Source organism: Delphinus delphis, chromosome 1, assembly GCF_949987515.2.
Source record: "Delphinus delphis chromosome 1, mDelDel1.2, whole genome shotgun sequence".
Lineage (NCBI taxonomy): Eukaryota > Metazoa > Chordata > Mammalia > Artiodactyla > Delphinidae > Delphinus > Delphinus delphis.
This window is the reverse complement of record NC_082683.1, coordinates 37,406,644-37,433,860: the sequence shown is the minus strand read 5'-3', so window position 1 is coordinate 37,433,860 and position 27,217 is coordinate 37,406,644. Positions and strand designations below refer to the sequence as shown.

At 36.9% G+C, this 27,217-nt stretch overlaps 1 protein-coding gene across 4 annotated transcripts in view; it reads left to right on the top strand.

The window, feature by feature from the left end:
* The window catches only part of IPP (intracisternal A particle-promoted polypeptide), a 39,050-nt gene that overhangs the window by 6,732 nt on the left and 5,101 nt on the right, over positions 1-27,217 (top strand). The window contains exons 2-7 of one of the 4 annotated variants that reach the window (XM_060021400.1): positions 1,050-1,481; positions 7,268-7,423; positions 8,977-9,144; positions 12,507-12,644; positions 13,829-13,951; positions 15,966-16,186. In XM_060021400.1, coding sequence (XP_059877383.1) covers positions 1,050-1,481; positions 7,268-7,423; positions 8,977-9,144; positions 12,507-12,644; positions 13,829-13,951; positions 15,966-16,186 — 1,238 coding nt within the window. The remainder of the gene's footprint in view (positions 1-1,049; positions 1,482-7,267; positions 7,424-8,976; positions 9,145-12,506; positions 12,645-13,828; positions 13,952-15,965; positions 16,187-27,217) is intronic. The other 3 variants (XM_060021405.1, XM_060021420.1, XM_060021413.1) reach the window with 3 other exon arrangements.

Here is a 27,217-nt window from a genome sequence, read left to right as displayed (position 1 = left end):
TATCGCAGTTTTCTCTGCAGCCACTACCATTTATTCCCATGGTGGATTCCATTTCCTATACTTTTCAAAAAACCCCTGTTTGCATTCATCAAGCCATAGTCTTCCTCTCACCATAATGTCTTTGGCCATTCATTCATATATAATAATTTTTTTGAGCACCTAGTGTGTGCTAGGCATTGGGAATATAGAAAGAACAAGCCTTGCCCCAACAGAGTTTATAAATCTATTTGGGAATACAAACTTTAGACACATAGTTTAGTTGAATGTTTTAAAGGGATAAAGGGAAAGTATAAGATTGAATGGAGAGTTTATCCTTATTAGGTAGAATTACAGTGGTTTTTTTCCCTTCTAAATATAATTGAGTATTTGATGTCTTTCCAAAGTCATTATAAACATATATGAAAGTGGGGACTTCCCTGGTGGCATAGTGGTTAAGAATCCGCCTGCCAATGCAGGGGACACAGGTTCGAGCCCTGGTCCGGGAAGATTCCACATGCCGCGGAGCAACTAAGCCAGTGCACCACAACTACTGAGCCTGTGCTCTAGAGCCTGCGAGCCACAACTACTGAGCCCGCGTGCTGCAACTACTAAAGCTTGCGCGCCTAGATCCCATGCTCCACACAGCAAGGGAAGCCACCACAATGAGAAGCCTGCGCACTGCAACAGAGAGTAGCCCCTGCTCAGTACAACTAGAAAGCCCGCGCACAGCATCGAAGACCCAGTGCAGCCAAAAATAAATAATTAATTAATTTAAAAAAATAATAACAAGGGGAAAAAACCCTGTTATATGGAGTTGTAGTGAGGGTTAAGTGAATGTATAAAGCAATTAATGCTGTGCCTGGTTCATTGTTAAGTGTTACATGAATGTGGGGTACCATTATCATTTAAGTTCTGCACCTTTCTACAAGTTCTTTGTTGCCTTTTTACTTAGTATCTACCTGGCAAAGCCTAAGCTATCAGTGGAATCAAGTATTGAATATAATGGTCTTTGAATATAAGTCAAATGTTTATTTTATTTTATTGGTTATTTTGTCTCCTTACTTCCCTAGGTATAGTGAACATAGGAGTGAATAATGTCCAAGAGCTGATTGTTGCAGCAGACATGCTACAGTTGACTGAAGTTGTTAATCTTTGCTGTGAATTTCTGAAAGGACAAATTGATCCACTGAACTGCATTGGGATCTTTCAGTTCTCTGAGCAGATTGCCTGCCATGATCTTTTGGAATTTACAGAAAACTACATTCATGTCCATTTCTTGGAGGTTCATAGTGGGGAAGAGTTCCTGGCACTTACAAAAGATCAGCTGATCAAAATTTTGCGAAGTGAAGAGCTTAGCATCGAGGATGAATACCAGGTCTTCTTAGCTGCAATGCAGTGGATTCTGAAAGATCTCGGAAAGAGAAGAAAACATGTGGTGGAAGTGCTAGACCCAATTCGATTCCCTTTATTACCTCCTCAGAGGCTTTTAAAGTATATAGAAGGTAATTTTTTTGTTTCATGTTAAGTTAGTCAGTTAATTATCCAGTGACATTTCCTCTGTTTGAAACGTGATAGTGTTTTAGTTTTTCAGTTCAATAAGCAGACATTTATTGAATGATTATTATATGCAAGATACAACTTCTGTGTTTTGTGGGTAGATAGTAGTATTTCAGTATTTCTTTTTTTTTTTTCTTTCTTTCTTTCTTTTTTTTTTTTAAGTTTTTGGCCACGCCACGCATCATGTGGGATCTTAGTTCCCCAACCAGGGATCGAACCTGCGCTCCCTGCATTGACCGTGGACTCTTAACCACTGCACCTTCAGGGAAGTCCCAGTACTTCAGTATTTCTACCCATTATTTTAATCAAATCTTTAAATACTTTCTTGAGATTAAGTACCAAGGGAGATAAAATTACTGACAGAGTTAAAATACTAGTGCTATTTTTGGCAGTACTAATTATTTTAGTGTAAGATTTCTTCTTGCCACTGAAAAATTCACCAAAACCCAGCATTTGAGGAAAACATATATGCTAAACACAAAACCAAAACTCAATAAATATTGTAACTCCTCTCATTATAAAATGAATTGTATATTGATATAATATAGCTTCTGTGTAGCCTTTGAATATATTTAGGTTCTAAACTTTGAAAATACTTTTCACCATAGTATAAAATAAATTTTATCTTTATATTGGAAAAATTGTAACTAAATTTACTTTTAAAAACTACTTTGGACCTGGTTTCAAGATTTGAAGGTTTTACTCTTGTCATGCACTGAAGATTTAGGATGTGACTGAATTACAAATATTTTATTATGAATTAAATACAATATTAGCATTAAAGTTGTAATTCTGTGAAGGAATTATATTTAATGTGGATTTTTAGTTTTTTCCCATTCTTAACAGTGTTAACAGAATTTTGTAGGTTTTTCTGAGTGATATCTTGTATTAATGTATATGCAGTTAATTCTCATTATTCATATATATTCAGTTCTCATTATTCACGGTAGTTATCCTCTATAAATTTGCCAAGAACACTGAATTGGCAAATATTGAGCCATTGTTCCTAGGGAAATACAGGGTAAGTTCTTACAAGCCTCTGGTTACAACATTTTTGTCAGCTGATCAATACATAACTTTGTTTTATGTGTGTGTCTGTCAGAACTACCTCATTTAATATTATATGTTGTTGATCCATTATCTCTGTAAGGCACATCACAGCCTTCTTGCACTTACAAACACTAGACAGCACTTTAGCAGTATGCTTGGGGGCGATTTTAAACAGTGAAAAAACCAGCAAAAACCACACAAATGTGAAAACCATGACACTAAATAGAGTGTGAAGAGGACACTTGTTTATAGTGAGAGCTGAAGCAAGAAGGCAGAATGTCACCTCTTTCAGTCTCACCTGGGAACATGCATGTTAGGTGATTCAAATTTTTTGCCACTCTGTGGCATGTCTGTGAACTACGAGGAAAGTGCTGTGAATGTTGATTTGGGTTACAAATCCATTTTAGTGAGTAGATGTAGTCACAAGTAAGGAATCCACAAAAAATGAAGACTGACTGTATTTAAATGGTAAAACAAGAAGAGAGAAATTATCCAGACACATTTTTGCATGTATCATGTGAGAATTTAGGAGTGGAACAAAGGCTTTCATGGTTGAGTTGGCTTTTCCCAAGTGCTGCAGATACAGAGTGCTAAAGGAAAGTTCCTTTGCTAGGAGCAAAGGAAAGTTCCCTAGAATTGGGACATGTCTTCCTACAGCTTTTTAGTGTTGTAATACAGTGTTTAAGACTTGCACTGCCCAATAGTTATCACCTAAAGATATTTTACTGGAGTAAAACTGCAGGGAGGCAAGGGAGAAATAAATGGAGGATTTTTTTTAAAGTTAACCTTAATATGTTTCACTATTTTTGAAACTTTATCTCTTTGATCATATTGGAGAAAAGATGGACAATTTATACAGAAAAATAATAAGAGTCTACCACAAAATTCAGTGAAGGAGCAAGAGACTTAATTGAAATGGTTAAATTATGTTATGTGAAATGTGTAGATTTTCCCCCTGGTGTATATTTTTTGTATTTACCACAGGAATAATTCAGGCAATTTAATATTATTAGTATATGATAACATATATTTTTCTTGCATTTTAGAGAATGATTTTACTTTTCAAAAATGGTACATACTCTTATAAAAAGTTTAGGTAATAAAGTATAAAAAAAACAACAAATCACCCAAGTCCATCACCCAGAAATAGCCAGTTATAATTAACATTCATTAAACATCATTCTAAATGTCTCTGTATAGGAGGATGGATGATAGGTAGGTGTATGGTTGCATGGATGGATAGAAAAAAAAATTTATATAAGAATAAGAATCATTCTATCATACTATTTATACTACAAAAATGTATTTAAATCTCACTAAAAATCAACAAAGAAGAAACTAAAGTAATAACTAATTTCAGGTAAATGTTTCTTTATCCCAAGAAATATTCATTCTAAAAAGTTTTTGTAGAGTTAAAAACAAAAGATGAAAATCATTAAAAGGTGAAACCATAGTTTCATTTTGTGTTTCAATTTTAAAGTTTAGACTCTCTGCTAAGAAAAATGAGGTAATTAGCATTGTTATTTTTCTCCCTACCCCCCTCAAGGTTTACACAGCCTTTACATAGAATTTTTTCAATCATGATTCCCCTAGCTCTGTGCTTTTGCTCTGTATTTAAGTGGATTTAATGCTCTCTCCCAGTTTTTTAACGATAGTCTTTTTAGTCCTGACCTTTTTTTTTTTTTTTTTTTGGCAGCGCAGCAGGGCTTGTGGGATCTTAGTTCCTCGACCAGGGATTGAACCCAGGCCACAGCAGTGAAAGCACCGAGTCCTAACCACTGGACCGCCAAGGAATTCCCTGAGCTTTTTTTTTTTTTTTTTTTTTGCAGTACGCGGGCCTCTCACTGTTGTGCCCTCTCCCAATAGGCTCCGGACGCGCAGGCTCAGCGGCCATGGCTCACGGGCCCAGCCGCTCCGCGGCATGTGGGATCTTCCCGGACCAGGGCACGAACCCGTGTCCCCTGCATCGGCAGGTGGACTGTCAACCACTGCGCCACCAGGGAAGCCCTGAGCTTTCTTTTTTGATTCATCATTTGGTCGGTTGGATTTCATCACTAAGTATTTTTTTCAAGGAAGGCTCATGATAACTTATTTCCTGATTTTTTTTTTCTCACATCTGAGAAGTTCTGCCTGTTGCTTTTTAATTTAACAGAAATTTGGGTGGGCATAATATTCTTAATTTATGATGATTCCCCCAGCCCACCCCAAGTTTGTAAGGCATGGTTTTCTTTTTATTTTTTTTTATGACTTGCTGTTTCTGCTTGGATGCCTAAAGAATTATCTTTTTTTGCGTTACGCGGGCCTCTCACTGATGTGGCCTCTCCCGTTGCGGAGCACAGGCTCCGGACGCGCAGGCTCAGCGGCCATGGCTCACGGGCCCAGCCGCTCTGTGGCATGTGGGATCTTCCCGGACCGGGGCACGAACCCGTGTCCCCTACATCGGCAGGCGGACTCTCAACCACTGCGCTACCAGGGAAGCCCCATTATTCTTGATTTGTGTTAAAGTTTGACATTTTTCCTTAGACTATATCAAATACCCTTTCCTTTTTTTTTTGGCCAAGCCTTGCGGCTTGCGGGATCCTAGCTCCCCAACCAGGGATCAAAGCCACGCCCCCACACAGTGGAGTCCCAACCACTGGACTGGCAGGGACATCCCCGCCCTTTCCTTTTAAAGGTTCAATTTTAATTTCATTTTGGGAAATTTTTCCTGTATGAAATTCCTGAACACTTTTAATGTTTCATTTGGTAGTCTTCATCCTTTCACCGGAACTTTTTTGTCTTTCATATTTATCATCTTCTAATGTTAAAATATTTTGTCTTTTGCTCTATATTCACAGTTTTCTCAAGTCTTTACTCCAAATCGCTAATTTGATTTTTTTCTGATGAGTTTCTTGTTTCCAATTTATTAACTCTGCACTACTGTCATTTCAGTTCTCACTTTGTTTCCTCAGCAATGCGTCTCATTTTATTTTATTATTATTTTTTAATTTTTGGCTGCATTGGGTCTTTGTTGCTGCACATGGGCTTTCTCTAGTTGTGGCGAGCGGGGGCTGCTCTTTGTTGTGGTGCATGGGCTTCTCATTGCGGTGGTTTCTCTTGTTGTGGAGCATGGGCTCTAGGCACTCGGGCTTCAGTAGTTGTGGCACATGGGCTCAGTAGTTGTAGCTTGCAGGCTCAGTAGTTGTGGTGCACGGGCTTTGTTGCTCTGCGGCACGTGGGATATTCCGGAACCAGGCCTCGAACCCATGTCCCCTACATTGGCAAGCGATTCTTAACCACTGCGCCACCAGGGGAGCTCACGATGCGTCTCATTTTGCCTTTGAGTTCTTTTTTTTATATAGGATCTGTATTCTTAAATAATTCTATCCTGTGTATGGGGAGTCTGTTTCTGTTTGTGGCTAATGTTTTCTTCCAGACTGAATTCTTCAGTCTCTTTCTCTTCTTTTTCCTGGGGTATATTTACATAGCTGTATTGCTTTTTCATGATATATTGCTCATTCTTAACTTGGGCAACTCTGTTCAAACCTGCTTGCTCTGATAATTCTCTTTGACACCCTTTCTACCTTAGTGTAACTACTTTGTTTCTCCCATGTAAAATTTGAGGGCTCTGTGTTGTGTTCTCACCACTTCTTTCTAGCCTGAGGCATAAGGTAGTGAAAGAATAGAGATCTGCTAAGGCTGAGGTCCTTGCTTGGGGGCCTGGGCTCTGAGGTCTCTCTTGTCAGATCCTACTACTGTATTGATCTGTTTTCAAGACCTACTTATCCCAGCCAAGGATGTGTCTCACTACTGTGGATTTTGGCTACCACTGAGCTCTGTTAAATGGCAAACCCTGGTGATCCTCCCTATCTTTACCGATGGGCCTGTAAAGGATTTTTCTTTTAATGGTTTTGTTCTTTGACTTCTCAGTTCTGCTTTTTATCTGCTATTTGCCCTTTCTCCAAATTCTTACGTTACTAGTGAGACTTCTCAATATTTTGTTAGTTGACATTTTCTCCTCAATATTGTTTTTTGGACATACAGACAAGGCTTAGAGACAGTTCCTTACTGGCATATGTGGTGCTTTTGTGCAAATTAGAAGATCGTCCCCTTTCACGGAGGCCAGTTCTTATAGCTTGCCAAGTGGGACACAGGTTGGCTTTCATTCCCAATTCATCTTTTCAGCTAAGCACCCTTGAGCAGAATAACCTACCCAATCATGCTCAAAGTCTTTTTAGGAAATGGACCTCATCCGACCAGAATCTTCTGTTTCTTGCTTTGACTATCATTTTCAAAGTGTATGACATAATTTTATATCCTTTTGTTAGCAGGTTGTAAGTATAGAATTTTGGGCAATTCTATTTTTTCATTTTGTTAGATAATTGTGCTCCTGTTTTACTTGGCATCTTTGTTTAGAGATCCTCATACATGTGTTTTCAAATTGGATCTAACGAAGCATGTTTTTTAAAACAATCTTTGATTTAAGAAAAGTATATAAAAAAAAAAAAAAAAAAAAAAAAAAAGAAAAGTATATATTCTTTAGTACCAAAATAATACTTGGTATTGTTGGAAACATACTCCATTGTTTGATGATGAGTTTTCATTTTTTGATTGTTAAATGTATTGTATTTTCATGGAAACATGTCTTTTCAATATTATTTAAAAATTGATTAAAACATTATCTTTTTCAACATTGCTTTAGGAATATCCGATTTTAATCTTCGTGTTGCATTGCAAACACTTTTGAAAGAGTACTGTGAGGTGTGCAAATCTCCCAAAGAGAACAAATTTTCTAGTTTTCTGCAGACATCTAAGGTTCGACCTCGGAAGAAAGCAAGAAAGTACCTGTATGCAGTAGGTGAGAACCTTTTAAAAAGTAATAGAAATTATTTTCAGGATAAAACCCTTTTAAGTTTTTGTTGTTATCATACATGTCAGAGTGTGCAGGTATGTCAGATAGGCATACTTAATTGCACATACAGGCTACAGATTTAGAAATTGTATTTATATAGTACAGTGGACACATCTAAGAATAAATAGCTATTTATTTGACATCTGTCATTCTGTGATTTAAATCTTTGGGTTCTTATATACCCAATTATTATCAAATAACTGCCTAAGATATACTGCTTTAAAAATTAAATATTTGAATTCTTGTGAGAAATAGGAAAATAAATCTCACACATTTTAACTATTCACAGCGTCTTAGATGGTCATTAGGGATGATAGGAACTAGTGGTCTCCAAAGTGTGGATATGCAGGATAACCCATAGGAATATCGTATGAACCTTTCCATTTTTATTTTATTTTATTGTAGTGTAGTGTAGTGTAGTGTTGTGTAGTTTATTGGCCACCCCGCGCAGCTTGCGGGATCTTAGTTCCCCAACCAGGGATTGAACCCAGGCCACAGCAGTGAAAGTGCCGAGTCGGAACCACTGGCCGCCAGAGAATTCCCTCCATTTTTTTTTTTTTAAATAGCATTAAACCTTATCAATATTTGATATATATGTCAACAGATTGTCCAGATTTATATACATAATATAATTTATTATATATAAAAACTTTACGTATAGTATAATTTTTAGTATGTATGTCATCGTATAATTTTATATATACTATAATATATAAATGTGTAATTTTTGAGTGCTGGCTAAACTTTTTTAATGATGGGATGTGCAGTCAAGGGAGGATTTCAACTCACTATTTTTTTTATTATTAATTAATTAATTTACTTTTTGGCTGTGTTGGGTCTTCGTTGCCGTGCGTGGGCTTTCTTTAGTTGCGGTGAGTGGGAGCTACTCTTCGTTGCAGTGCGCGGGCTTCTCATTGTCATGGCTTCTCCTATTGCAGAGCCCAGTCTCTAGGCGCGTGGGCTTCAGTAGTTGTGGCATGTAGGCTCAGTAGTTGTGGCTTGTGGGCTCTAGAGCTCAGGCTCAGTAGTTGTGGTGCACAGGCTTAGTTGCTCTGTGGCACGTGGGATCTTCCCAGGACAGGGCTCGAACCCGTGTCCCCTGCATTGGCAGGTGGATTCTGAACCACTGCACCACCAGGGAAGCCCCAACTCACTATATTTAACTGAAAAAGACATTAATAGAAGTCACAATGAAACTTCCTAACTAGACAGATAACCAGTTCCTAGATTTATGTTTCATCTAACATTTGATTATAACCAAGACCAGGTGGTAGAACATTGTGGTTGACCTCATTGCATTTTAAGCCATAATCTTTCAGGACCTGGCACATTTAAGAATAATAGATGTATATATGGCAGACTCTAAAGCACTTATTACTTACTATGCAGTAGTTATATTGCATGTCTAGATATAGAGGGCTAGATTTTTCTTGTTACTACCATTTCCATATTTAGCAGTAAGGGATTTGCTGTGTACCTCCTTTCCTTCCTTTATTCAGGTGGATATACTCGGTTGCAGGGGGGTCGTTGGAGTGATAGTAGAGCCCTCAGTTGTGTAGAACGTTTTGACACCTTTAGCCAGTACTGGACCACTGTGTCTTCACTTCATCAGGCTCGATGTGGACTGGGAGTAGCAGTTCTGGGAGGGATGGTCTACGCAATTGGAGGTAATAATGAAAATGTCTTATTTCCCTTATTAGTCTCTAGCTCTAAGTTGACTGCATTCTTATATGCCTTATATATATTGCTAGATACTATGGGGTGTATGCAGATACAGTTGTGCTTAATAAATATTTATTGAGTAAATGAATGAAAGAAAAAGGAAACATAAGATATTGAATATTTTATACCAGAGGGACACAGTAATTTATTACAAGGCAAATACTTAGGTTTGGTTTTAATGAAAAGTTGTTTATGAAAATGTGGTGCCAAAATTTAGATCAACATTTGTGATAAAAATTTTTTTAATTCTGAGAGCTGCATTATGAATCATTTTAAATTAACCAAGTATCTGGGCAGTGGGATGTATAAAAACCATGTCAGCTAGACATTGGGATATATTTCTTGATTAAAATCACTGTGTTTTCTGAAACTATTACTATAAATTCTAAAATGATTAATGAATAAAATTAAAAGGGGATTTGAATTTGGGAGAGAAATAATTATTAGAGAGGGATCTAAAGAGAAATAAATACTAACACCTTTGATATAAATATTTACTTCTGAATAATTTGTCTTTATAGCAACCAGCCTAGGTAGATCATCTCTAACCTTTACAGCCAATTTTTTTGCTTTATTTCTATGGGTCATTCTAAAATACTGAAAGCTGTAAATCAAAAATCATATTATTGTTTTCCAACTATGATACCGTCAGTTTAAAATGAGAGAGATGTAGGGAATATTTGATTTTTATCTTTTGGAGGGAACATAATCATCACTCAAAAACTGTTTATTAAATCAATAAATGTCATGGTGCATCTGAAAATCGTAACAAAGAAATTAGAGTTTTGAGCAATAACCATCTGTCAGTATAAAGACTATAACTCTATATAATCTTTGGCTAGAACTCTAATAGTTCTTTTTATGTACATTTCGGCAGTTGCATTGCGTGAACTCTCTCCAGTTTAACCTAGGGTCACAGTGTCCTTTGCGACACTTCCATATATATGTATCCCCTTTCCTGATACCACAGAAGTACAAATGGGAGCCCGTCAAAACTGCTATGACTGGGCTTCCCTGGTGGCGCAGTGGTTGAGAGTCTTCCTGCCGATGCAGGGGACACGGGTTCGTGCCCCGGTCCGGGAAGATCCCACATGCCGCGGAGCGGCTGGGCGCATGAGCCATGGCCGCTGAGCCTACGCGTCCGGAGCCTGTGCTCCGCAACGGGAGAGGCCCGCGTACAGCAAAAAACAAACAAAAAAAAACTGCTATGACTTTACTAGCCATTATTAATACTATAAACATTACTATCTTAACATATTACTTAATATATAATTTTTAAATAAATGTTTTTTACCAAAGTAATTCAGATTTGCTGTAGAAAATTTGGTAAACCTGAAGCATATGAAAAAGAAAATAAAAATCACCCATACTATAATCATACCACCCAGAGATAATCACAGTCAATAGTTTATTTCCTTTTAGATACATTCATATCTGGGTTAATATTCTAAGTATTATATTTAAAAATTAAGATATAATTCACATATCATAAAATTCACCATTGAAGTGTACAGTTCAGTGGTTTTTAGTATATTCACAAAATTGTGCAACCATCACCACTAATTCCAGAACATTTTCACCACTGCAGAAAGCCACTGTTATCATTTAGGGAAAAGTTTATGTGAGTGTAGGGAACTTTTTACTAGCCATGTTCCCAGACTCCAGGTAAGGGTCAACCTTGTGAGCAAGCCTTTCTAACCATAGGCAGTTTTAGGCCTTATGATGACTCTTTTCTGCACAGTAAGAGTTTCGTATACATCAGGATTCTAGGCCCTCATAAGATTATATGTGCTGCAAATATATTTTCCTACTCCTCTGCTTCATCTTTTACTCTTTTTGTGGTATCTTTTGATAAATGAATGTTTTTAATTTTAATGTAGCCAACTCTATTATTTTTTTCCCTTTATGGTTAGTATTTCTTATATCGTTTTAAAGAAATCCTTTGTCTACTGGAAAGTCATGAGGATATATACCTTTATTGTTTTCTAAAATTTTATAGTTTTGCCATTTACATTTATGTCTGTAATTTACCTGTAATTGAATTTTTACAGATAGTATTAGTAAGGAACCAGTTTCATTTTTCTCCACATATATATAACCAATTCCCAGCGTTTTTGTTTCCCCACTGCTCTGTCATGCAAACTATGTCATATACCAAGTAATCATATATGTGTGGATCTGTTTCTAGAATTTCCTTTCTTTCCTACTGGTCTCTCTGTTTATTCCTATCTTAATTATTAAAGCTCTATTTTAAGTCTGATAGGCTTATTTAATAGGGCATTTTCTCTTTCCTTATTATTCTTTTTGGGAGTGCTTGGCTATTCTAGGTCTTTCATACTTCCATATGAAAGTTAGAATTAGTTTATCAAATCTGTTTTTAAAAATAATAATGTATGATTCCACTTATATGAGATACTTGGAATAGTCAAAACCAAAAAGACAGAAAGTATAATGGTCGTTGCCAGGGGCTGGCAAAGGAGAGAATGGGGAATTATTGTTTAATGGGTATAGAGTTTCAGTTTTACAAGATGAAAAGGATTATGGGAATGGATGGTTGTGATGGCTGTACAACAATATGAATGTGTTTAACATCACTGAACTGTATTTTTTTTTTCTGAACTGCATTCTTAAAAATGGTTTACATGGTACATTTTATGTTATGTGTATTTAAATACAATAAAAAAGAAAGAAAGGGTTTTTTAAAAACTGGGATTTCATTAAATCTATAAATCATTTTGGGAATAATCATCTTTACATTGACACTTGTAACTCATCAACATGATACATCTCTTCATTTATTTAGATATTCCTTAATTTAAAACTTTATCTAAATAAAATTTATAAATTATATCTATAAAGTTCTTATAAATCTTTGATTAGATTTACTCCTAGGTATAGTATATTTTAAAATTCTATTTTAAGTGGTATTTAAAAATGTTTTTTTCATTTTCTATTTGTTGCTAGATAAGCATTGCATTAAAACTCAAATTGTAGCAGAGCCAGCTATCTAAACTATGAAAATATAGAAGTGTTAAAATGCAAATTGTATCCTCAAAAATTACATGGATTGTTTGGGTGGTAGAAATAGATAATAGCCCACTTTGCTTCATTAAGTGGGCTTTAATAAATGACAGTGCTATGGATTCAAAATAACACTTGGTGGGCAAATAAATTTTAAAGAATAGTATAAAATCAGACATAATAATTGAATTTCTGACAACACAGAATGCTGCTGAATATTGTATTGTGGTTCTAGGCTATTAGTATTACTAAATCTTCTCATATGTGTCTCTTTTATTTAACTCAGGTGAAAAGGATTCAATGATTTTTGACTGTACTGAATGCTATGATCCAGTTACTAAACAGTGGACAACTGTAGCTTCAATGAATCACCCCCGCTGTGGCTTGGGAGTGTGTGTGTGTTATGGGGCTATCTATGCTTTGGGTAATTACACTCTCCAATTTAAGGATATCTAATATTATTTAAATTCTTAGTCAAATTCTGCTTACTTTAGAAATTTTCCTTCCTTCCCATAACAAACTTGTGTCTTTTTAGCTTTAAAAGTTCTTATTCTCAAAATTATATTACTTGGGAGATATTGTCAAGTATGGAATTCTTAGAAGGAGATGGACATAAAATATAGATGAGATGTCTAGGGGAGCATTTTAGCTGACTAGTTAAATTTCATGGTTAGGATAACCATTCTGAATACACAGACGTTGTTTCAAAAAGTTGTTTTGCAAAGTACCATATTTCCTATGCAATAGATTGAAGTTTTTGGTTTTGTTTTGTTTTATTTTTAAAAAATCTCTTGTGAGGGCTTTCCTGGTGGCGCAGTGGTTAAGAACCCTCCTGCCAATGCAGGGGACACGGGTTCAAGCCCTGGTCCGGGAAGATCCCACATGCCGCAGAGCAACTAAGCCTGTGCTCCATAACTACTGAGTCCACGTGCCACAACTACTGAAGCCTGTGCACCTAGAGGCCATGCTCCACAACAAGAGAAACCACTGCAATGAGAAGCCCGTGCACTGCAATGAAGAGTAGACCCTGCTCACTGCAACTAGAGAAAGCCAGCGCACAGCAACAAAGACCCAACACAGCCAAATATTTAAAAAAAAAAAAAAAAAAAGATCTCTTGTGAAACCTAGGCAGAGATTTAAAAGACCCAAGTTCTACTTACAATCAAATTCTAACTTTTCATGTGATCTTGGACAGATAACCTCTCTGGTCCATAGGATAATCATCCATAATATAAAGTTGTCAGATTAGATGTTTTCTAAGGTGTTTTTCTTTTTAAATATTTATTTATTTATTTGGCTACATCGGGTCTTAGTTGCGGCACGCGGGACCTTCACTGTGGCATGCGGGATCTTTTCATCGCGGTGCGTGGGCTCTTCCGTTACTCCGGCGGGCTTCTCTCTAGCTATAGCGCGTGGGCTCTAGAACACGCAAGCTTAGTTGTCCTGCAGTATGTGGGATCTTAGTTCCCCAACCAGGGATCAAACCAGCATCCCCTGCATTAGAAGGCGGATTCTTAACCACTGGACCGCCAGGGAGGTCCCTCCAAGGTGTTTTTCATAAATAAAATTCCTTTATTCCAAAAATAATATTTTTCTGTTTGGTTTCAGGTGGTTGGGTTGGAGCTGAGATAGGGAACACCATTGAACGATTTGATCCCGATGAAAATAAATGGGAAGTAGTTGGCAACATGGCTATGTCACGCTACTACTTTGGGTGTTGTGAAATGCAAGGTAATTGCTTTATAAAATATTTTTCCTGAATATATATTTCTTAAAAAAGCTGTTTGAGCTTGAGGCTTTATTTTCACAAAAGTATATTTTATGTCTGTTAGTTTTGAATAATTGACACTAACAGTGTGGAAATTCTGCTTCTAATCTCCTATATTTTTAAACCTCTTATATCTTTATTTCTATATTGCCAAAATAATCATTTTTTTCCCCAAAATAAACAAAGCTAGAATTAAGAATTCCAGATGGGCAAAAATACCTAATTAGCAAAATAAGCATTTGAACTGTCATCCATTATTGTTATTTTCTCTCCCTTGTAGGCCTTAGTATATATTTCTAAGTAGGGAGAGATTATCAAAAACAATCTTCATAGTGTCATAGGCTTCTTCAGTGTTTTTTTATAGAATACATTGTGATTCAGTACACACACAATGCTATCACAGATTTGAAAAATGTTGTACTACATATTAAAGTGGTATACAGATGTTATTTTAATTGTAATTGTCTATTATACACTGAGAGGTAATTAATAAGCACTCTCAAATAGAACCTTATTCTCTGTCCAGAAATGGAGAACAGATTTACATGTACCTGTAGAGTAGGAAGCAGTCTGCCCATTGTTATGTGACAATTCAGCCTGCTCTGTTCCCAGCTGAAATTCTTTCTGCCTTCTGAGTACCTTCTCAGATTTCTGCTAGCAGCTAAATACTCAAATTACATGGTGCAGACTATGTTCTATTGTTTAATATTATAGTGTTCTCTAATTGTTTTTTATTTATTATTTTTATCTTCCCATCTAAAATCATAGAGCTAGAGAGGCATCTTGGAGATTCTCTATTTCAACCCCTTTATTTTTAGATGAGGAGGCTGAAGATCAGGAGGCTGTGAGTTGTCTTTTCTCATAGTTGGTTACTAGCAAAGCTGGAGCTAGAACCCAAGTTTACTAACATTTAGCTCATGTTTCTTAAAATGCCATTCCTTGGTACTTCCCTTGTGGTCCAGTGTTAAGACTCTGCACTCCCAATGCAGGGGGCATGGGATCGATCCCTGGTCAGGGAACTAGATTCCGCATGCTGAAACTAAAGATCCCGCATGCCGCAACAAAGATCCCACACGCGGCAACAAAGATCCTGTGTGCCGCAACTAAGACCCTGTGCAGCCAAATAAATAAATTTTTTTAAAATGCCATTCCTTATAACTTCTCACTTTAGACCTCTAGGAACAACAGTAGATACTCAAAAAAAATAATTGTTGATTGTCAGAACCATTATTTTCAGTTAAATTTAATAAGGAACTCTGTGAATTACAGTCTACTGTACAGTATCTGATACCTTAATCTAGCCATAAACTATTCTAATTTAAATTCATTTTGTCCATCTGAGCAACCGTTAGGTTGTCACCAACAGGGTCATGTCATTCCCAGTTTAAGTGTATGACAGTTTTTAAGGGGGAACAAAATCCTTCTCCCCATCCTTTTTTACCTATATGTGGTAGCAGTGGATCTGGAACTTGAGATCATTAAGCAAAGAATAAGATCAGAAATCCTTGTCTGACAAATTGTTTTGTTATAGCATCATTAAGTTTTTTGAAAATTCAATGCCACTTTATTGTACGTGGGCCTCTCACTGTTGTGGCCTCTCCCATTGCGGAGCACAGGCTCCGGACACGCAGGCTCAGCGGCCATGGCTCACGAGCCCAGCCGCTCCGTGGCATGTGGGATCTTCCCGGACCGGGGCACGAACTCGTGTCCCCTGCATCGGCAGGGGGACTCTCAACCACTGCGCCACCAGGGAAGCCCTTCAATGCCACTTTAAATTCATACCCCTAATTCTTTGTAACATGCTTAAATGAGAGCTGTGATAAACTAGACAGAAGTCAATTTTCTCTCTTAAAAGAATATTGTAAGCCCTGCATTAAGTATAATATCAGATAGCAAACTTAAATCACAATTATTACTTTTTATAATTATTTGTATCCTATTTTCTATAGCATCTGAGCAAAAATATTCCATTTCCAGGTTTAATTTATGTGATTGGGGGCATCAGCAATGAAGGAATAGAGCTTCGTTCTTTTGAAGTTTATGATCCACTTTCCAAGCGTTGGTCTCCACTTCCTCCAATGGGAACCAGAAGAGCATATCTTGGGGTGGCTGCACTCAATGACTGCATCTATTCTATTGGAGGGTGGAATGAGACACAAGATGCTCTTCACACTGTAGAAAAATATTCCTTTGAAGAGGTAGGTTGGATGATTTCAATTGTTTAGTGTCCTGTTATTCTTTTAATGTCTGTAATGATCTGTAGTGCCGTGTATTCTTTCATTCATGATATTATTTATAGGTTTTTTCCCTCTTTTTTTTTTCTTTTCAAAGAATCAACTTTTGGTGTCATTGATTTTTTTTCTATTGATTGTCCATCTTCTATTTCATTGATTTCTGTTACTATTACTGTTTCTTTCCTTTCTTCTATTTGTTTTGGGTTCAATTTGCTCTTCTTTTTCTAGATTCTTAAAGTAGAAACTCAGATGATTGATTTTTAGACCTTTCTTTTTCTAGAATATAAATCTTTAAAGCTCTAAATTGTTTTCAAGCACTGCTTTAACTGCATCCCACACATTCTGATATATTGTATTTTAGTTAGCATTTACTTCAAAATAGCTTTTAATTTCCCTGGTAATTTCTTCTTTGACCAATGAGTCGTTACAAGTATTTTATTTAATTTCCAAATATTTGGGGATTCTCTAGATATCTTTATGTTATTGGTTTAATATAATTCTACTGTGATCACAGAGCATATTTTATGTGATTTCTGTCTTGGTAAATGTTTCACGTGCACCTGAAAAGAATTTGTATTCTGCTGTTGTTGAGAATAGTGTTCTATAAATGTCAGTTAGGTCAAGTTGGTTAGCATTCAGGTCTTTTCTAGTCTTTCTCTTTTTTTTTGGCCACACGGTGAGGCTTGTGGGATCTTAGTTCCCTGACCAGGGATTGAAACCATGCACCCTGCAATGGAAGTGCAGAGTCCTAACCACTGGACTGCCAGGGAATTCTCTTCCCTAGTTTTTCTAATTTGTTCAATTGTTTTGTCAATTACTAAGGAAGAAGTGTTGAAATCTCTATCTGTAATTATGGATTTGCCTGTTTCTCCTTTCATCCCCGTCAGGTTTTGCTTCGCATATTTTGAATCTCTGTTATTAAATGTGTATACATTGATTATTACATCTTCTTGATGAATTGATCTTTTTATAGCCATGAAATGTTTTTCTTTATCTCTGGCAGTATTCTTTGCTCTGAAGTCTATTTTATCTGATATTAAGGTAGCCAAGCTATCTTTTGATTAGTATTTGCATTGTATACCTTTTTCTTTCCTTCTACTTTAAATCTATGTCTTTAAAAACTACATCTCTTGTAAGATAATACATAGTTGTGGTCTGTTTTTTCCTACAATTTGACAATCTCTGACTTTCAAATGGGCTTCTTAGAATTTTTACTATTTATATATAATGTAATTATAGATACAGTTGGGTTTTAGACTCTTATTTTGCTGTTTTTCTATTTACACAATCCATCCTTGTTTTTTCCTCTTTTCTGTCTTTATTTTTTGGCTACACCACACGGCATGTTGGGATCTTAGTTCCCCAAACAGGGATCGAAACCACACCCCCTGCAGTGGAAGCACAGAGTCTTAACCACTGGACAACCAGAGAAGTCTCCTTTTCTGTCTTTATATTGTTATTGTTTTAGTATTCCATTTTATTTCTTTTGTCCAATTAACTATATCTCTTCACTCTTTTTCTTAGTGGTTGCTTTTGGGTTTGCATTATATATAATAGGTATTTTAATGCATTACATCTACATTCAAATAATATCATACCAGTTCACTTTTTTTTTTACATCTTTATTGGATTATAATTGCTTTACAGTGTTGTGTTAGCTTCTGCTGTACAACAAAGTGAATCAGCTATGTGTATACATATATCCCCTCCCTCTTGAGCCTTCCTCCCACCCTCCCCATCCCACCCCTCTAGGTCATCACATAGCACCAAGCTGATCTCCTTGTGCTATACAGCAGCTTCCCACTATCTATTTTACAGTTGGTAGTGTATATGTGTCAGTGCTACTCTCTCAATTCGGCCCAGCTTCCCCTTCCCACCCTGTGTCCACAAGTCCATTCTCTACATCTGCATCTCTATTCCTGCCCTGCCACTAGGTTCATCAGTACCATTTTTCTAGGTTCCATATATATGTGTTAGCATACGGTATTTTTCTCTTTCTGAGTTACTTCACTCTGTATGACAGACTCTAGGTCCATCCACCTCACTACAAATGACTCCGTTTTGTTCCTTTTTATGGCTGAGTAATATTCCATTGTATATATGTACCACATCTTCTTTATCCATTCATCTGTCAATGGATATTTAGGTTGCTTTCATGTCATGGCCATTGTAAATAGTGCTGCAGTGAACACTGTGGTACATGTATCTTTTTGAATTATGGTTTTCTCAGGGTATATGCCCAGTAGTGGGATTGCTGGGTCGTATGGTAGTTCTATTTTTAGTTTTTTAATGAACGTCCATACTGTTCTCCATAGTGGCTGTATCAATTTACATTCACACCAACAGTGCAAGAGGGTTCCCTTTTCCCCACACCCTCTCCAGCATTTATTGTTTGTAGATTTTTTGATGATGGCCATTCTGACTGGTGTGAGTGATACCTCATTGTGGTTTTGATTTGCATTTCTCTAATGATTTACCACTTCACTTTTTTTTTAAAGAATTTTTATTTATGTATGTATTTATTTATTTATTATTATTATTTTTTTGGCTGCATTGGGTCTTCATTACTGTGCATGGGCTTTCTCTAGTTGCAGCGAGCAGGGGCTACTCTTTGTTGCGGTGCACGGGCTTCTCATTGTGGTGGCTTCTCTTGTTGCGGAGCACGGGCTCGAGGTGCGCAGGCTTCGGTAGTTGTGGCACGCGGGCTCAGTAGTTGTGGCTCGTGGGCTCTAGAGCTCAGGCTCAGTAGTTGTGGCACACAGGCTTAGTTGCTTTGCTGCATGTGGGATCTTCCCAGACCAGGGCTTGAACCCGTGTCCCCTGAATTGGCAGGTGGATTCTTAACCACTGCACCACCAGGGAAGTCCTGCACTTCACTTTTAATGTAAGAAACTTACAAAAACATACTTACATTTCTCCCTTCCATCCTTTGTGCTATTGTTGTACATTTTACTACTATATATGTAGTAGACCCCACAATATGTTGTTGTTATATTTGCTTAAGCAGTCAATTATATATAAGTAAATTTTACTGAGAAAATATTTCATAATTATGCATATATTTACCATTTCTAGTTCTAATCATTGTGTACAACTAAGTTTCTATCTCATATCATTTTCTTTTAGCCTGAAGAACTTCCTTTAATATTTCTTTTTGTGCTGGTCTGCTGGCAATGATTCTCTAAGCTTTCATTTTCTGAAACTATTTTTCTACCATCATTTTTGAGAGATATTTTGCTGAGTATAGAATTTTAGGTTGTTCTTTTTTTCCCCCATCACTTAACATTGTTGTTTACTTATCTTCTTGCATTGTTTCTTTTTCTTTATAATTTTTAAGGGAATATAGTTGATTTACAATGTTGTGTTAGTTCTTGCATTGTTTCTGATGAGAAGTCAGTAGTCATTCTTATCCTTGTTTCCCCATGTATGTAATGTCTTTTTTTTTCCTTTGACAGTTTTTTTTTTTTTTTTTTTTTTTTTTTGCGGTACGCGGGCCTCTCACTGTTGTGGCCTCTCTCGTTGTGGAGCACAGGCTCTGGACGTGCAGGCTCAGCGGCCATGGATCATGGGCCCGGCCGCTCCGCGGCATGTGGGATCTTCCTGGACCGGGGCACGAACCCGTGTCCCCTCCATCGGCAGGCGGACTCTCAACCACTGCGCCACCAGGGAAGCCCTGACAGTTTTTTTTTTTAAATATTTATTTATTTTTTGGCTGCATCGGGTCTTAGTTGTGGCATGTGGGCTTTTCATTGTAGTGCGCAGGCTTCTGTCTAGTTGTGGTGCCCTGGCTCAGTAGTTGCTACGTGCGGGCTTTGTTGCCCTGTGGCATGTGGGCTCTTAGTTCCACAGGGATCGAACTGGCGTCCCCTGCATTGCAAGATGGATTCTTAACCACTGGGCCATCAGGGAAGTCCCTCTTTGACAGTTTTTAAGATTTTTCTCTTTATCATGGGCTTCCAGTAATTTGAATATGGTATGTCTTGTTGGATTTTGGTGTTTAACCTGCTTGGAATTCATTGAACTTCTTGAATCTGTGGAATTATAGCTTCCATCAGATTGGAATATTTTCAGCCTTATTCCTTCAAATATTCTCCTGCTGTTTTTCTGGGACTTAAGTAACATGCATGTAAGGCCACTTGATATTGCCCCATAGGTCACTGAGGCTCTGTTAATTTCTTCCCATCCTTTTTCTCTCTGTACTTCAGTTTGTTTTTGTTGGTTTTGTTTTACAGCTTTACTGAGGTATAATTGACCAAAAAAAATTGTATAATTTTAAGGTGTACAGTGTGATGTTTTGCTCTATGTATACATTGTGAAATGATTATCACAATCAAGCTAATTAACATACCCATCAACTCACATAGCTCCCTTTTCCTTTTTTTTATGTGAGTGGTGAGAGCACTTAAGGTCAGCCTTCTTAGTAAATTTCAAGTATACAGTATAGGGGCTTCCCTGGTGGCGCAGTGGTTGAGTGTCCGCCTGCCGATGCAGGGGACACGGGTTTGTGCCCTGGTCCGGGAAGATCCCACATGCCACGGAGCGGCTAGGCCCATGAGCCATGGCCGCTGAGCCTGCGTGTCCGGAGCCTGTACTCCACAACAGGAGAGACCACAACAGTGAGAGGCCCGCGTACCGCAAAAAAAAACACAAGAAAACAATATAGTATTCTTAACTATAGTCACCATGCTGTACGTTAGATTGCTAGAACTTACTCATCCTGCATAACTGAAACTTTGTTCCCTGTGCTTCAGTTTGGATAGTTTCTCTTGCTGTGTCTTCAAGTTCATTAATCAATGTCTAAACTTTTAATTTGCAGTGTCTAATTCCATTTAGGAAAATTTTCATTTCAGGTATTATATTTTCTAGCTCTAGAAGATCTTTTTGGTTGTTGCTTTTTAAATGTCTTCCATTTCTCTCCTCATCATTTTCATGTTTTCTTTTAGATCCTTGAATATATTTATGATGTCTGTTTTAAAGTTCTTGTCTGCTAATTCTATTATCTTGTCATTTTTGGATCTGTATCTGTTGAAATTTTTCTTCCTGGTTTAAGTCAGAGTGTTTTTGCTTTTCCACATTTCTAGTAACTGATTGGATGTTGGACATTGTGAATGTTATGTTGTTGAGTATTTGGATTTTGTCTTCTTCCTATAAGAAGTGTTGAGTTTAGTTTTGATAGACAGTTAAATTATTTGCAAATAAGATTGATTTATTTGAGACTTGTTTTTAAGCTTTGTAGGGAAGGTCTAGAAGATCTAGGTCTTTTAGGTATAGTTTAGCCCTACCACTGAAGTATGGCCCTTCTTGACTCTCTACTGTATGCCCTAGCTGTTCAACAAGGTCTCTTCATTTTGGCTTGTCAAAACTAGAATATCATAAAGACGCAGACGTAGAGAATGGACTTGAGGACCCTGGGGGCGAAGGGGAAGCAGGGACAAAGTGAGAGAGTAGCATTGACACATATACACTACCAAATGTAAAATGGATGGCTGGTAGGAAGCTGCGGCATAGCACAGGGAGATCAGCTCTATGCTTTGTGATGACCTAGAGGGTTGGGATAGAGAGGGTGGGAGGGAGGCGCAAGAGGGAGGGGATATGGGGATATATGTATATATATGGCTGATTCACTTTGTTGTACAGCAGAAAATAACACAACATTGTAAAGCAATTATACTCCAATAAAGATATAAAAAAACAACAACTAGAATATCATCCAGTCTTGTGTGAGCTCTGAGAATTGTTAAGCTCCTCTAAAGGAAAACTGTTTCTTTGCTCACAATATTTTGACACCAAATGTGTGGGTTTTCCACACCAAACTCTTCTCCAATTCTCTGTGGACACCACCAACCGGGTGTCCTACAAGTCAGTTCAGTTCTGACACTAGCTATCCCACAGGTTAAGGGCTCAGTCCCACAAGACTGCCCCTCACTTTAGACGCCAGTCCTCAGGTTAACCACTGACTTGTTTACAAATTAAGGGTTCCCGTGATCCCTTCCTCAGGTTCAATAATTCACCATAATGGCTCACAGAACTCAGGGAAACACTTTACTTAACTATTACCAGTTTAGTATAAAGGATATTATATATTATTATAAATATAGAATAATAGAATATAATATAGAATAGAATATATCATTTTTATATTCTATATTATTATAAAGGATACAAATGAACAGCCAGATGAAGAGGTACATACAGCAAGATCCAGAAGTGTCTTGATTACAGGTTTCTGCCCCAGTGAAGTTTGGGGTATCACTTTCCTGGCATGTGGATGTGGTCATCAAACCAGAAGTTCTCCAAACCCCATAGTTTAGGATTTTTATGGAGGTTTCATCACATAGGCATGATCAATTATTATTTCAACCTCCAGCCCCTCTCTCCTCCCTGGATGATAGGGTATGGACTGAACATTCCAAGCTTCTAATCTGGGCTTGATTTTTCTGGTAAAAGGCTCCCATCCTGAGGTTATACAGGATCCTGCCAAGAGTTGCCTTATTAAGGAGGAGACATTCCTATCACCCAGGAAATTCCAAGGGATTTAGGAGCTCTGTGTCAAGAACTGGGGTCAGAGACCAAATATATGTCTAACTATGTCACATCCTCCTATTAGTTGTTTTTTGACTGTTCTCATAGGGGCTCATTTTTTTTTCTTTTTTTTCCACTTAAAAAATTTTTTTTAACTTTCTGTTTGTTGTTTTTATTTTTTATTATTTTTATTTTCTTTCATAGAGTCTCATTTTATGCATGCATAGTTTAGGGGTATTCAGCCAGACTCAGGGGAACCTCTGTCCTCTAGCACTCTTCCTTGCATGTCTCAACTGCATAATCCTCTCTAAACTCTGATTTCTGTCTCCTGGATCAGCTGACTGTCATACTCTGCTTGGGATTCCCTTCCCTGTACTGCTATTCACAAAGCCCTCCAGGCAGAAAGCCTGGACAACCATGGAGCTCACATTGTTTGTTTCTTTTTCTGAATCACAGTTTTTCATTGCCTGTTGTCCATTGTCTGAGGACTTTATTTCATATAGTTTGTTGAGTTTTCTAGGTCTTTATGGTAGGAGGGCAAGTTTGGTAACAATTACTCTATCATGACTGAAAGTAGAAATCCATTCTGTTTCCGTCCTTTTAACATGATTCCATCATTCACTGAGCATTTCTTTACTATCTGGCATAATAAAATATTTCAAGTACAAGAAAGCTTATACTTCTCTGATCTGGCCCTGGAATCAGTCATTTCTCCAAGAAGCATTAGTTCCTCTTAGTGAAGGACAGTATTTAGAAACCAAGATTAGTCACTCAGAGTACTCATTGCTACTGGGGTATTGCTGCTTCTAGGTATTTTCAGTAAACAGCTAAACATAAACAGTAAACAGCAAATGTATATATGTGTATATATGTATTCACACACATATTCATTTATAAGTATTTCTATATCTGTGCATATATGTTATAAAACCATGAGTTCACAATGATAGCACCAATTCCAGTATACCTCAGATTCTTTCAGGCCTTCGCCATTCCCATGTTTGTAAATACCTTCTCTATCAGTTAAAAACTTGGCTCCTGGTATTCTCTATTTACTTATTTGTTCAATGAAACAAATCTACCTACCATACTAGCTGTCTTCTCCACCTGCCACCTCTGCATATTACCCATCTTATCATTGCCCATATGAGCGCCCCATTATTCTCTCATGCCCTCAGTTACTAGGTTGATGCAATTATGCTAGGAAAAGAAGAGAAAGTAGGTTGTATCTTCATTGAGTCACTGTTCTGCCATGCATTTGTTTATTAGTCCATTTATTCATTCACAAATACTTACAGACCTGGGGAAACAAAGGCAAACTAAATATATAAGGCCCCAGCTCTCAAGAAGCCTACATTCTAGTGGGGAATATAGAGAAATAAATAGACAAACAATTGCATTACAGTTTATTAAGTGCTGGGATAATGGAAGTACAAGGTGTGTTATGCCATAGACTTATAGGTTAGACAAATTTTTTCCAAATTAATTGCCATGGAATACTATTTTTTTGCATTGTTAATAGGAATTTGGTAACATGAGTTGCCCTGGTCAATTATACTTAGGGAAAGTTGGATTAAACAAAGTTGAATACGTTTCTTACAGGACTTCTTTACACAATTTATTAAATAATATACTTCATGAATCTTTATGCTAAGTCTCTCAAATTTAATTGACCACACAACCCTTACTTTTGTTTGTGAAACATCTTGCGGGAGAAAAGTGTTTCAGGGAACATATTTTATGAAATATGGATTAGTGTTATTTGAATTTTATGGTTCTTAAACTAGTTTTGGTTATTAAAACGTTCAAAACCTAAAGATTTTTAAATTTACTTTTTTCTCTTTATAAGTAGAAAGGATTTTTATTTTTATATTTTTTTATTGAAATATAATTCACAAACCAAACACTTGAGTTGTTTCAGTGTTTTGGCTATTATGAACAGTGCTGCTATGGACATTTGTGTACATGTTTTTTTTGTGGACTGAATGTTTTCATTTCTCTTGGGAATATACCTAGGAGTGGAATTGCTAGGTCATATGGTAACTCTATGTTTAACCTTTTGGGGCACAGCCAGGTTGTTTTCTAAAGGGGCTATACCATTTTACATAACCACAAGCAGTATATGAGGGTTCTCATTTCTCTACATTGAATGCTTATTATTTATCTTTTTTTATTATAGCTGACCTAGTAGGTGTGGACTGGTATCTCATTGTGGTTTTGACTGGTACTTTCCTGATGGTCAATTAGGTTGAGCATCTTTTTTTTTTTTTTTTTGCGGTACACGGGCCTCTCACTGTTGTGGCCTGTCCCGCTGCGGAGCACAGGCTCTGGACGCGCAGGCTCAGCGGCCATGGCTCACGGGCCCAGCCGCTCCACGGCATGTGGGATCTTCCCGGACCGGGGCACGAACCCGTGTCCCCTGCATCGGCAGGCGGACTCTCAACCACTGCGCTACCAGGGAAGCCCAGGTTGAGCACCGTTTATGTGCTTATTGGTCATTTATCCTTCTTTGAAGAAAAATCTGTTCTAATTTTGTCCATTGTAAAATGGATTATTTGTCTTTTTATTACTGGATATGAGTTCTTTATATATTCTAGATGCAAGTCCTTTGTCAGATATATGACTTGCAAAATTGTTTTCCCATCCTATGGTTTTCTTCATTTTCTTGATGGTATTCTTAGAAGCACAAAAGTTTTTAATTTTAATGTCCAATTTATTTTTTTCGCTTGTTGCTTGTGCCTTTGGTGTTATAACTAAGAAACCATTGCTTAATTCAAGATCATGAAGATTTATGCCTACTCTTTTTTTAAAGTTTTACAGTTATATTTAGGTCTTTCATTAATTTTTGAGTTAATTTTTGTATATGGTGTGAGGAAGAGGTCTACCTTCATTCTTTTGCATGTGGTAACCAGTTGTCCCAGCACCATTTGTTGAAAAGACTCTTTTCCATTTGATTGTCTTGGTATCTTTGTTGAAAATCAGTTGACCATAAATGTGAGGGTTTATTTCTGGACTCTTAATTCTATTCATTTATCTCTATATTTATCCTTATGCCATTACCACACTGTCTTAGTTACTGTAGCTCTGTGGTTTGAAATCAGAAATTGTGAGTCCTCCAACTTGGAATTTCTTTTTAAAAGTTGGTTTGGCTGTTCTGGGTCCCTTGAATTCCATATGAATTTTAGGATCAGCTTGTCAGTTTCTACCAAGAAGCCAGCAGGGTATTGATAGGGATTACACTGAATCTGAGATCAATCTGGGGAGTATTGCCATCTTAACAATATTAGGTCTTTTCATCTTGAACATGGGATGTCTTTCCATTTATTTAGGTCTTCTTCAGTTTGTTTCAACAGTGTTTTATAGTTTTCAGTATCTTGCATTTTGTTGGTTAAACTTATTCCTAAATATTTTATTATGTTTGATGCTATTGTAAATTGAATTTTCTTAATTTCATGTTCAGCTTTTTTCATTCCTAGTGTATAATAATTTGATCAATTTTTGTATATTCATCTTATATCCTGAAACCTTGCAGCACTTGTACTCTGTTTTTGTGGATTCCTTAGGATTTTCTATGTACAAGATCATGTCATCTATAATTAGAGATCATTTTATTTTTTCCTTTCCAATCTGGATGGCTTTTATTTCATTTTCTTTACTAATTGCCCTCGCTAGAGCCTCCAGTATAATCTTGAATAGAGATGGCAAAAGTAGAATTTTTGTTTTGTTGTAAAGCATAATTTTGATTCTCATGTGTGACAAGTTTCAAACTTTGGTGATATTTCAGGTTCCTTTCACTTTCTAAGTGGTCTCTATTATATGTGGGGAATAGAGAAAGTGAACTTTCTGAGGGCGCTTTCTCTTGCTAATGTTTCTCTATGGCTAAAAATGAATACATTTTCATTTCAAAGTTAAGTGCTTATCAGTAATGTTACCTTGGTTTTTCATGCATAAATCTGAAATGTTATTGTTATTTACTGTCTACTAAAGTCCTACATTATAGATTCAAACCCTAAAGATAATGTAAAACATGTTTCTGGTTTTACAGAGTTTATTTTGAGGGGACTCAAAATAAAAAGCAAATTGTAGTTAATACACTGATAGAAATGAAAGATAAACATTACTGAATGAGCCCCATGATTCCCTTACTCTTCTTGTCCAGAGCCATTTTTGTAGGGGAGCAAAGGTTAGCTCTCCCTAATGATAAACATAAACCCAACATCCTGATTTACCTTAACCAGCTATAGGTATTTTTGTGAATATATCTATCTTTTAAAATGAGTATTTTTTCAGCTGTGAAAACTTTGTGATGTATTCTGTAACTTCATATAATCAAATAGCCTTCAAGTTTAATATGGTCCTTCAATTTCAAAGGATTGTCCCTGGTGTTAGTATTTCAGAATTTCATTTAAGTTCAGATCAGCATCTATAATGTGCTGGTTCTATACTGGGTACCGGGATGTGAAGCTCATTAAG